The sequence below is a fragment of the Tamandua tetradactyla genome, chromosome 11, assembly GCF_023851605.1.
Source record: "Tamandua tetradactyla isolate mTamTet1 chromosome 11, mTamTet1.pri, whole genome shotgun sequence".
In the NCBI taxonomy this organism is placed as follows: Eukaryota; Metazoa; Chordata; class Mammalia; order Pilosa; family Myrmecophagidae; genus Tamandua; species Tamandua tetradactyla.
Window position 1 is genome coordinate 25635863 of NC_135337.1, and position 13279 is coordinate 25649141.

At 33.7% G+C, this 13279-nt stretch overlaps 1 protein-coding gene across 1 annotated transcript in view; it reads left to right on the top strand.

Moving 5' to 3' along the window:
- DPYD (dihydropyrimidine dehydrogenase) overlaps positions 1 to 13279 on the top strand; it is a 961456-nt gene that overhangs the window by 272736 nt on the left and 675441 nt on the right. The window contains 1 exon segment of the mRNA XM_077120172.1: positions 1157 to 1318. Within this exon segment, the coding sequence (XP_076976287.1) occupies positions 1157 to 1318 (162 nt within the window).

Genomic DNA, 13279 nt, shown 5'->3' on the forward strand with positions numbered 1-13279 from the left:
CACTAAATAGTAAAGGAAATATAATAAAATGTGGGCAATTCAAAATGAATATATATTTAATTCTCAGATAAAAGCAGTGTGCCTTTTAGGTATTTTGGGAGAAAATTGCTTGCTTTGGTTTTTAATGTGCTACGTGGTATCGTTAACCTTTATATCTACATCAGAGGGTGTTTGGAAAGAGGTATGAAATCAGAGGGAGGCACATTTCAGGCAGAGACATGAGGTAACTTGAACAATGACACAAAAGAGCATATTGGAAGGGATTATAAACTATTCTATAGTAGTCAAATATAGGGAAGGGAGCGATGAGAAATGAATTTTTCCAAGAATGCCTATATAATGAGGTTAGTCAGCATCCTTTGGTTTACAGCATGTTATTGATTGTTGTTAACCTACATAGTGTCATAACACATATCTTCCTAGAAATTCAGGTGAAATGGGGAGGGAGGGAGGGAGAGAGAGAGAGAGAGAGAGAGAGAGAGAGAGAGAGACCTCTAGCTACTTTGAATGGATGATAATTTGAGAATAATCTTCTTTTTTTTTTTTTTTTAGTTTTAAGATTTAAGTTTCAAGCTTGTTCAAGCAATGCTCTCTTATGTACCTCTGTTACCATTGAAAATAAAAAAGTTATGGCAGGATATAGTTAGATTTCTTGTGGATGAAAACTATTTACATATCATTTATATGTTGAAATTCAATTTTCTTGTACTTGGAACTATTAAATGGTAAAAGAACATGATCTATGAGATGGTCTACTATCAAATATTTAGAAAATAGAGATAAGTAGATAGATAAATGATAGAGAAATAGAATGATAAATTAGAAATTGGTGAATCTAGGTTTCAGGGTAGGGGGTATATTGGAGTTCTCTGTACTAATTTTGTATTATGCTTGCAGTTTCCCTGTAAGTTTGAAATTATTTCAAAGTAAGAAGTCAGAAAAATTATATTCTCCAAAATCAATTAATTAATTTGTAGTACACTTTCCTATGTATTAGGTGCTTCATGCTAGGTGAGATGAGTAGCATTGTAATGTATATGTCTTACATACATTTTGATCTTCAAATCAATTACATAATAAAGTTACTGTATATTAGCCCTAGTTTGAAAGTTTAATGTACATTGTTAAATAACATTATTTTATTTTATTTATGCAGAACTATTATGGAGCTGCTAAGATGATTTTTTCTGACAACCCACTTGGTTTAACTTGTGGAATGGTATGTCCAACCTCTGATCTCTGTGTAGGTGGATGCAATTTATATGCCACTGAGGAAGGACCAATTAATATTGGTGGATTGCAACAGTTTGCTACTGAGGTATGTAAACTATATACATGTTTTTTTCTCCCACAAAGCACAAACATCTAAAAGTAATTTTAATCCTTGGTGCTTTGCTGAGATCCAGAATTTTTAGGATGATGCACAACTGAAGTATAAGTGTTTGGTGCAATAAAGAGTATTTTTTTCAATGACTTGGCTACAAAAATAAAATTTATAAAACCAAATGTCAAACAAGTCGCAACCCCAGAAGGTTATTAAAATACTTTGAAAGATAAATACATTTGAGAACCTGAAAATAGAACTAACTATTCATTAGCCTTATGTTGGAATGTGGTGCGAGGACCCCATTTTAAAAAGGCTATCTTTTTAAAGCCTTTTCAAATGATTTCAAAAGCCTTTCAAATGATTCTTTTCTCTTAAGTAATCCTTACTTTTACAACTTGAAATAATATATCCGCAGTATTTTGTAGTATTCTTTGAGTAGTCGAGGGCAGAGAATTTTGTAAAATGCTGAAACTGATAAGTTTCTTCAACAACATGAAGAAAATCATTAGAATTTATAGATTGGAAGCTAGTCTGTCCTTTAGATACAAATTTATAATGAAATAAAATGAAAAATGAAAGCATGTTTTCACTATTTATCCCATAAGCTTTGGTTGTGGCTTTCTCTTTTATGAATCCTTTGTAAATGACTTTGATTCTCTGGGACATTCTTGTGCTCTCTGGGGTCAACTACCTTGTCATCAGCTACCAGGTCAATTCCCATGTATCATTTAAATGACCCCCTTCTGTGGAGGGTAAAGTAAGATTTTGTGGTCCTTGGGGACCAGTTGGCTGCAAGGCTGAATGAAATGCCTGTGAACACTACAGTTTTAGTTCATGACATCCCTTTCTGGTTTGTTCAACTTAAGCACAACATACTTTTTCCTTTTAAGACCCTTCCCATAATATCCCTCAAACTTTGCTTTTATTAATAAATCAGGGTTATTCTCTTCCTGCTTTCTGACAGGTTAATTCTAAGGAAAAGCTCCTAGGAATGAGAAAATAGAAGCAATTTGAGATTGTGAGTTGCTACAATAAATTCTTGGATTTAATTTCTTTTCCCATCAAATTTAAAACATTAGGCTTACCTGACCATGAAGGTATGATCTTTACAACCTGAGAAAATCCTTAATTGATAGAGAAGATTCACTTGAATTCCTCCCTGTCTTTCTTTAGGGAACCATTGCCTCATTCTCATTAAATAGAGCATTTTTGCACTTCATGGAGTAAGTGAAATTTCAAACAGTGTGTATATGAACTAACATAACAGAGCATTTCAAAATAAAATGAATTAAGGTAACAGTGTTAGCTTGTGAGTGACCTGGACTTAAAGAAAAAAAGGGAGAGGAAGAGAGAGAAGGGGATGGGGGAAGAGAGAGAGGGAGAAGACACTGCCGTCTGAGAACTCTCATTTGTTCTTTATGAACGTCCTACCTTCTCTTCCCAAAGCAGAGCCTATGTACTTATTTAAGACAGAACTTCAAGTGTACGCTCACTGTTGAATCATGTTTATTAGAAACTCACTAATTTTGAGAATGGACACACTGAACATCTTCTGTATCACCTAATGAGGAGTTATGCATAGATTAAGACTGTCACAAACACATTTCAAGTAAGTCTAGGGGTTTAGAGTAGAAATGTATCTTCCTATTTCATTCCAATTATAACCTGTAAAACTATTTAGCTTCAAATGCATTTATTAAATTGTAAATAAAAATCTCCCAGTGGAACTACATAGAAAAACTTTCTGTTTTTTTCTTTTCTTTCTTTTTATTTTCAGGTCCACCACTTAGAGCAAGCCATTTAGAAAATCCTATATTCCTTAGGCTGAAATGTGGTTAATCTCCATTTACTCAACATCCAAAGCTATGCAGATAAGCAAAGCATGAATGACATGTTTTTCTTGACTATCAGTATAAAAATGTTTAAAGTGCAATATATTAGTATTCTCTTAAACTACTAAACTATCAGCATGAGTACTTAAGTTGCAGTAAAACTTGATGCAAATAGTTTTATGTTTTGATTGTTTGGTAGAATGATGATTGATTTTTGACCTTTAGAGGAATAGAAATCTATTTTGCAACCAAATTAAGCAAAGGTTAGAAAACAGGCAAAAACAGTCTGATATTTTTCAAAATTGTTTTTCCTGTAATTTATAAGTGATTTTAAAAATATCAACCCAGTAGTCTGCCGTTCCTGGTTAGACCCGTCCCTTATACATCTCTTCCATTTGAACATGGGCATGCGATTTGGAGGGACTGTGGAGGAAAAGGAATTAATTGCATAAAGGATAGCCTGCAATAGAATCAGGAAACCAGAGGCTATTTTGTCCTGTGTTGTCATTACTATTCAGTCCTGGTCTGTTGTCACATGTGCAATATGATGACTGTGACCTTGCTTCAGATACTTTTGTGTACCCCTGGGACAAACAGGCTACTGAAGTGATTCTGACTATCTATAGGAAGCAATTTTTTTTTCTAGTTCAATTAGGTATAACAATATTGCTTCAATAAAATAAATTGGAGATAATAGTTTGATGTGGATTTTATTATCTATCTCAGGAGAGCTTTTAAATTTATCAACAAATACGTAAACCTTAAAATTTTATCTTGATATACATTTCAGTATTTTATTTAATTTTAAAGAAACCATACATTCATTATATTTACTAGACCAACAGGACCCTTACTGCCTCTCAGATTTAATTAATTAATTGTTAGGAAAGGGAGAATGAGATGAGAATGCATCTCTCTACTTATTTCCTAACGTTTGAAAAATGATTTTAAATAGAAAATTAGTTGCATGTCAAATCAATTCCCTTCTACTACACTGAGAACTCTCACTTGTTCTTTATGAAATTCCTACCACCTCTCCCCAAAGAGGAGCCTATGTGCTTATTTAAGACATAAAGTGTTATGAACAAAATGTAGAAAAATTAAAATTCCAAGGTTCTAAAATTTGACTTTAAATGTTAAAATGAACCAGCGAGTTGATACTTAAAAATTACTGCCTCAATCTTAGATATTTAGTCATATAGCTAATTATGAAATTGGTATCTAAATGGAGTATTTTTCTCAATAAACTCTATGAGATTATTTATTTTAATGCCATAAATATATACTTTTTATGGCATAAACGTCTTGTCATAGCACTTTAAATACTTTTTGTTAGGAATAGAATTCCCGTCAATTGGTTCACTGAGAAAAGAATTACTATACATTTTCTTTAATTGTAACTTTCAGCAGTTTTTTTATATCACCTTTCATTTCTCAATATCCATTTCTTGTCACTGACATATACTGCTGGTAATAATGGAAGGTTTTTTTCATGTAATTAATGTAATTTATTTTTTGTTTTGTTTTCTTCAAATTAAACCTATATTGCAACAACATTGATGGCCTTCCCCAGTCAAGCACTCTGATTAATTGTTGAATATGGCATATATTTTTTGTTTCCTGAGAACTGGTTTATAATAGTTGTATTTGTATGATTTCTCCTGTAAATGTTGAAGTTTGGAAATCTTTTCATATGTTGATGAGCCATTCAGCTTCCTCATTAATTTTTTTTTTTTATTCTCTGTTCATTTTTTGGTAAAAATTGTGATGGAGGCATCTAATTATATATGACTCACATGTGTGTTGTGGGTATTTTCCATATAGAAAGCCTGTTAATTCAGTGCCATTTATTGTATGTGCTGTCCTTTCCCGACTGATTGTAATGCCTCTAATTTCATATAGCCAGGTTTTATATGTATATATATATTTGAGTCTGTTTTCTGTGTGTGTGGGGGGGGTTATTCTCACATTGATATATTTGTGCTTCCATGTGCTGATACAAACTGTCTTATTACTATAGTTTGATATTTGATGGGATGCTTTTATTTTTCAACTCCTTATTTAAGAATTGATTGGCTATCCCTGGTCCTTTATAATTTGAGAGTGAAATTTTTCTTTAAGGTGTACAATATCATTCTAAGGGGTTATAAGTACTTATTTCTGTATTTTATTATTAAGGGTAGGTACAGTTCAAATCAAGTTAAACAATGCTTATAATCCCCCAAAATATACACTAATATATACCCTTTGGAACATTTAAAAATTACATAAGTTATATCACCATGTATGTTTTTCTTAAATACTACAACAAATAGTTTGAAAAATTGTGAATGTAGAATAAACATAGGGATTTTCTCGAGATTATTGGAGCCCCCTACTTAGCTTCTACTAAGCCTATTCAGGGAAAATATAGAAAAATGTATCCTAATAAACAACAGTGCATCGCATGTCTTCTCTCAAATAATGTATTTCTGTATTAGATCTCATCTATCAACTAGAGAAATGAGTACAACGAAAAACAAAAAGCGCAGCTCCTAAATTAAAACCAATCTTATGAAAAGATGAGTATTTGTACATAAACTGAAATTTGAGACTGGATATATTCTAGCTATGTGTCATGTTGCTGGTTTTATAAGTAAGATTGTCAAATGACAAAGCTACTTTGGAGAGTGAAAGGGGACATTACTGGTCATTAGTCCAGAGCAAGAGACACAAAGCAGAACGACCCCAGCAAGCTAGGATGCATGCACACCCAGTGTAATAGGTTCCCACTAGGTAGGGATTCAGTTAATCGAGTAAACATTGAGCATCGATTAGAACTGTGCTGTTGTAGGCTGGTCTTAAACAGATCCTGAGAAACAGTGTCGATTCTCAGAAAATTTTAAAAAAAGTTAACAACTGATACTTTTTAGTGACCCTAACAAGGCATAAGCATTTACATCAGCATCCTTGTATAAATGAAAGATTCTTCATTAAATTTTGTCTTTTGGTTTTGGAGTTGATTAGGCCTTAGTACAGAGGAAAGCGTCGGGCAGGGGAAAATGTTACAGGTATAATACACTGTACTTGTAAGCACTTAAAATTTCAATTTCGCATGTTGATAAAATAACCCTTGAGGCGTGAAAACTAGGTAATGATTTTCCCATTTTGGACATGAGGAAACTAAGGATCAAAGTGATTAAAAATCATCGTTAATATTAAGCCAACTCCTGTTGCCCTGCGCTATACAGCTTGACTAAACTTCAAAATGACCCTCCAGGTAAATGTTATTATCTTCATTTTATATATGAAAAACAAGAGGCTCAGTGAAATTAATTAACTTCCACAAGTTCACAGCTTGTAAGGAACAGATCTAAAGTATAAAATGAGTGCTCTAATTTCCAGTATTCCATGAAGTCTCAGTTGCCCAAGGTAACGTTTCTAGCCACAGATACAAATTCAGTGTAACCTCGGGATTTCTACCTCCAGGTTCCCAGGTATTCTGGCTCCAGTTGATGGCTCAGCCACATATATCATAGTCACTTTACCTCAAAAACAGTTGATTTTCTGTTAGATATTACAAAACTGTATTTAAATAGGTTTAGACCAATACATATGGCTTAGTAATTTTCCTGAGTTTATGTATATTACCAAAGAGCTTTTCTTTTTTCTTTTTGGCCATGAAATGAGTATTCTGTAGTGAGGGGTGACTCCAGCTTCTGTGGGGTCTGAGGTTATAAAGATTTAAGTACCTTCTATAAAAAGTTATACAAAAGCATTGACATAAAAATTGAAATACAGCCCATGAATGGAGGACCCTAAAGCTGAAGCTTCATTACTTAATGATAAAATTGTGTTTACCTACAGTTGATTTAATTTGGAAAACCTAAGTCTGATTTTTTTGCGTGCTGTATGGCAGGGATCACATTTTATTCTTTCTCCATGTGAGTAGCCCATTATTGCAGTACTATTTATTGAATTTGTTTGTTTGTTTGTTTGTTTGTTTTACTTGTTTGTTTTTTTGGGAATTGCATGGACCAGGAATCAAACCTTGGTCTCCCACATGGCAGGTGAGAATTCTACCAATGAACTACACTTGCAACACCCCTAAGTCTGCTTTTGAGTTAGCTAGTCTACAATTTAATTTACGAATAAACCTAGCACATATATGACACAGTTTAGCAAGCTAGTCAATGAGATGTGTTAGTTCACATGTCCAATGGAAAGGTAGGATAAATTACCATGATAATGAATAATAACCAATATTTATAACTAATACCTTTCACAGGTCACTTATTAATAGGATGTGAGTTAGATAATACTTGTAAGGTTAGTGATATCTCACACTTGTGTCATTGTCCCAAACTTGTAGCATTGTCAAATAAAGTTTCTCTCTACAACTTCTTATTTAAAACATCAGTGCTATCGATAGTTCGTGAACACTGTTGTCTTCTTGAGGAAAAAAAGGTTAATTATTTCTGGTGGAAATAAGCTATACATGAAAAATATACATTAAATGGTAATAAGATCTATAATTTGTACCCTGGTGAAATATTGCTCCCTGGGATTTAAATGCAAGTAATCTGTTATGGCTTGATTTGTGTCTGTCATTTTACTCTTAATGCAGTGATTAATAGAAGGGAATAATGTCATGATGGATTTCACTAAATATCTGCCATTCTTCTAGAAAAATCTTTAGGTATCTATTAAATATACTCAGTGTTGGCACAATGATTGATAATAAAAACATAAGACTAGATGAATTGCTCCATGATTTTCATCACAATATTTTAGTTCGCTTAAAATTATATGTTAGTATCTAGGGCTTCAAAATATAACAGAATGCTACAGAGATTTGTAGCTATAACTTTAAAATTTACCAAAATTACATGGATGTTAAGATTATTTACTATTAGTTTTTTTTCTAAGTCTTTTCTTTATAAATCTAAATGCACACACACACACATATATACATATATACACACCCTTGTAGGAAATTAATAATTTAGAAGGGCAGGCTTTCACTTGTGTGAGTGTTACCAATTAAAAAATATGTATATTTCAAAAATATTTTTGATGAAGTGCAGTGTAAAGCAATGTTATTAAATCAGCACATGTCAATTGTAAAAGGTGGGACTCCAGCTCACAATGATGCTGTGAGTTAAAATTTAAATCACTCATTTTGCTCAAAACATGAAATAATGATAATTGAATTGTAATAAACAGCATATAATAGAAATTCATAGCTGCCCTGAAAAAAAAGAAGATGAATACCTTTTGAACCAGAAATGTAATCAAGAGATTTGGGCCAGTTCTCTGCCATGCATTGGATCCAGAGGCTGCTTGGTAGTTTGAGTGCTATGGAGTAACAAGGATAAAAAAATGTCATCTATGTTGGAGGTCTGAAGTCACCTACCAAAAGTAGAAATGTATATAGCTTCTATACAAGGCTGGGACATATGTAAAGCTGCAGAAGGGAGCAAAGAGAGCTGTGCTGTGCAGCCAGTGTTTTAGCCATGTACCTAATGATGCAGTACTTTGTGTCTGTCATATTTCAGCATCACTTGGACTTAAGCTCTGTGTTCCCAATGGTTCTGCATTGGGGGATGGAGAAAGGGATGGTGCTGGATTGAGGTCAGATACCTGCTAGGAAGCAAGAGGGTAGCCCAAAGAAAGAGAGAAAATTCACTGAGGATGAATCAAACATAAAAGGTTCAAACTGCTGTGTGAAATATTATATGCTATTATATGATTCAATTTATAGATGAATCTATTCTTATGAAACAGTATAAAAATCAGGACTTTAAAATAAATATGTGTAAAATAATATCCCTTAACGTAAGATAAAACTTGGGAAAAACACAATGTGTTGGTCAGAATAAAGAGCTGATTGAAAATAATTACTGAAATGAAAATCTCACTGGAAAAGTTAAAATTTGGACTGCATATATTCAAATATACAATTGGTGAATTGAAAGATATAGATCTGAGAAAGTTATCCTGAATGCATTAAAGATATATAAAGAAATAAAAAAGTATAATAAAGAAGTTAAAAATCTTACAAGAATACAATATCCATTTAAAGGAAATCCTGGGTGGAGAAATAGAGATTGTCAGTAGAGCAATACTTAAAGCAATCATGGTGGAGAATTTTCAAGAGAAAAGAATAGATTTCAGTCCTCACCTGGATAGGTGGTTGTGATATCATGTAATACTGATGACAAACAACGTGAAGAACTTCCATAGAGAGAGAAACCAGATTACTTTGAAGGAAATGACTTCTAGACTAATCCCAGTATCAGTATTAATAGTGTCAGAAACCAAGACTACACTATTTATCAAAGTCTAATTAAGGTGTGTTACTTATCTTGCTAAAAGAACTCCTAAGGGTTATTCTTTAACATGAAGAAGCACACCTAGGATGAAGCAGAGAAATATATGAAATAATGAACAAAGCAATTACAAAATATTGTGGTAAATATAATTAAATATTGCCTGTAAAGTAATAAATCATTTTTGGATGTTAAGAATAAAAATGGAAATAAAATCTTATGTAATTTTACCAAGGAAAATAGTTAGCTGGGTGGGAAGTTCATTGGTAGTTAAGTGTGCAAAGGGCTTCCCATATTGGGAAGGGAGGAGAGATACTGAACAATTTAGGAATATGTTTTCAAAAACAATTGAAATACCTGTTGTAAAGTTTCAAAGGTAATCACAATGTATGGACATACCATCTATAACTTCCACGTAATTGTAAAAATAAAGAGATAGAGCAAGAGAAAAGAAAGAAACAAAAAAGAGTGAGAGAGAGAGAGAGAGAGAGAGAAGGAGAGAAAATGCACGATAAATAGTAAATACAAAGTGGATTGCAGAATACATCAAAATATATTTAATTAATGACAATAATTTATATTGATTAAACCTAACTATTAAATCAAAGAACTATCAGTGTGGATTAAAAAGAAATACTCCATATAATCCTTTTTAGTTTATGGTCTATTGCAGTGGCTATAGGGAAGTATCTGAAACTGCTGAGTTGTATTCTAGTAGCCTAGATTCTTGAAGATGATTGTATAAAGATATAATGTTTTTCAGTGTGACTGTGTGATTGTGAAAACCTTGTGTCTGATGCTCCTTATTTCCAGGGTATGGGTTAATGAGTAAGAACTATGGATAATAAATATCTAAATATAGGGAGACAAAGGGTAAAATGAATTGGGTAGATGGAAACACTAGTGGTCAGTGAAAGGGAGGGTTAAGGTGTATGTACATATGTTTTTTTTTCTTTTTTCTTTTTATTTCTTTTTCTGGAGTGATGCAAGTATTCTTAAAAAAATGATCATCGGGCAGGCCATGGTGGCTCAGCAGGCAGAATGCCATGTCGCTTGCCATGTCAGAGATCTGGGTTCGATTCCTGGTGCCTGCCCATGGGGAAAAAAAAAAATCATGGTAATGAATACACAATTGTGTGGTGGTATTGTAAGCCATTTAGGTTATACATTCTAAACCATGTATAGAATGCATATGTGTAAAGACTTCTCAATTAAAAAAAAAAATACTCCAAATAGCTATATGATTCTGTATTAGTTTGTTAAAACTCCATAATGCAATGTTCCAGAAATGGAATAGCTTTTAAAAAGGGAATTTAATAAATTGCAAGTTTATGGTTCTAATGCCAAGAAAATTCCCAAACTAAGGCACCAGCAAGAGGTTACCTTCACTCAGCAAAGGCTAATGCCATCCAAAACACCTCTGTTGGCTGGGAAGGCAATTGGCTAGCATCTGCTGGTCCCTTGTTCATGGGCTCCATTGCTTTCAGCCTTTGTTTCCTGTGGGGGTTTCTATTTGGCATCTGTGCCCCTTCAGTTAGCTCCTGTGAGACACAGCTCTGGGTTCTGGCTTGTTTAGCATCTGATGGGAAGGCACATGGTGACATCTGTTGGGCCTTGCATCTCCAAATGTCTGGTCTCATTTTGGGTCTGTCAGCTCTGAAGCAACTGTTCTCCATGCACCTGTATTTGCTCTGACTTTTCTTTAAAATGTTTCCCCTTTTGAAGGACTCAGTAAACTAATCAAGATCCACCTAGTCAAAATGCCACAACTACAATTGGGAGCGTAATATCGCTGTGGAGATAATCCAATAAAAAAACTTGTGGATTGGTTCCTTTGTCTATACAATGAGCAACCAGACCTCCCTTTGAAGATTGTTAGGATTGTAGCTATAAATATTAAGCAACTAAGATAGTGATTTATAAAAAAAAAAGGTGTCAATCAAAGGAAGTACAGTCATTGATTCATTCAATCATTACAATAAATTGCTATTATAATTATTTTTCTTCTAATATTAGCGCTGGTATTTAGAGAAAAGAAGTTCTCCCCAACATAACACATATTTCACTTGTGCTGGTCTGAAAGGATGTTATGTCCCCTAGAAAAGACATGATTTAATCAAAATCCCTTTTCATAAAGGTAGAATAATCCCGATTCAATACTGTATGTATGAAGCTGTAATCAGATCATCTCCCTGGATAATGTGATTTAGTCAAGAGTGATTGTTAAACTAGATTAGGTGATGACATTTCTCCACCCATTTGGGTGGGTCTTGATTGGTTTATTGGAGTCTTATAAAAGAGGAAGTGTTTTGAAGAATGAGAGATTCAGAGAGAGCAGAGCAGAATGACATAGGCACAAGAAGTAGAGTCCACCAGCCAGCAACCTTTGGAGATGAAGAAGGAAAATGCCTCCCTTCATGCTTCATGAAGCAGGAAGCCAGGAGAAGAAGCTAGCAGATGATGCCATATTTGCCATGTGCCTTTCCAGATGAGGGAGAAAGTCTGACTGTTTGTTTGCCATGTGTGCTTCCACTTGAGAAAGAAACCCTGACTTTCATTGGCCTTCTTGAACCAAGGTATCTTTCCCTAGATACCTTAGATTGGACATTTATATAGACTTGTTTTAATTGGGGCATTTTCTTGGCCTCAGAACTGTAAACTAGCAACTCATCAAATTCCCCCTTTTAAAAGCCATTCTGTTTCTGGTATATTGCATTCCGGCAGCTAGCAAACTAGAACATTACTTTTGTTTCTTTTTTGTTTGCTTATTTTCTAAGAATATTTGGCACAGGCATCATCTTTTCTAAAAAAAAATTGTTTCCCTCCTAGGTTGCACAGACTTTCTTATGTTCTGATGGTGCATATAAAAAAGTAAACCCTGCACATCACACATTACATTGGAATAATTTTGTATAAGTAAGACATATTAATACTCTGTTGCCCAGGGTGACCCTTTACTAGAAGATTCTGTTTGTCTTGTTCACACTGGAGTCTAGCACATAGAGGGCACATAATATTTACTTAGCTGAAGTGGGAATTGAAGGCAATAGAATATTTTTACTTCACATTATGCCAGATTTTAACCATGCCAGAGATGCTCAGGAAAATAGCTACATTAATAATGTGAAAGAAATGAAATAAAGTCTTTAAGAATTACTAATGCATAAATTATTTTATTTTCTGGAAGTTGGCCATGACATGGTTTTCTCTATATTTTTTGATAACTAAATGTTTTTATTTTGCCATCCAGATTTCAATTGCACATGCATTTGCATAAAATAATTCATTTTTTTCTAATGAATAATTGTTCAGAATTGCATGCTAGTTCAACTGATCCCCTTTTTATTTTCTATTTACAATTTAAGCCTCAAGATCAAAATTGTTAGCACCAAGAAGTAAACCGCTCCAGGTCCCTTTTCTTACAGCCACGTAGGAATTGTGTATACATAAAACGTGTTGGACAGGTTCATATTTAAGTCATTGTTTGTATGGCAACGTTTGGTTTAGTAAATATATATAGTAAATGGTAAAGCCTAATGGAGAGGCTCTAATTATAAAGGAAACTGGAATGTATTCAATAGGCCAGGATGTTGAACCTGGCTGTGCCAGTAATCATGTGCATTATCTTCCTTATAACTGCAAAGTGCCTATATTTCTAATTTGAGTGTGGGAAAGAACCTCAGAAACAATCATTCCAACCCATTCCATTTTACAATAAGGAAAGAGGTTCAGGTGAATGGCAGAATTAGGACGAAAACACAGGCTGTCCGCACTAGGCTCTTTATGATAGTATGTTCATTTATCACAAT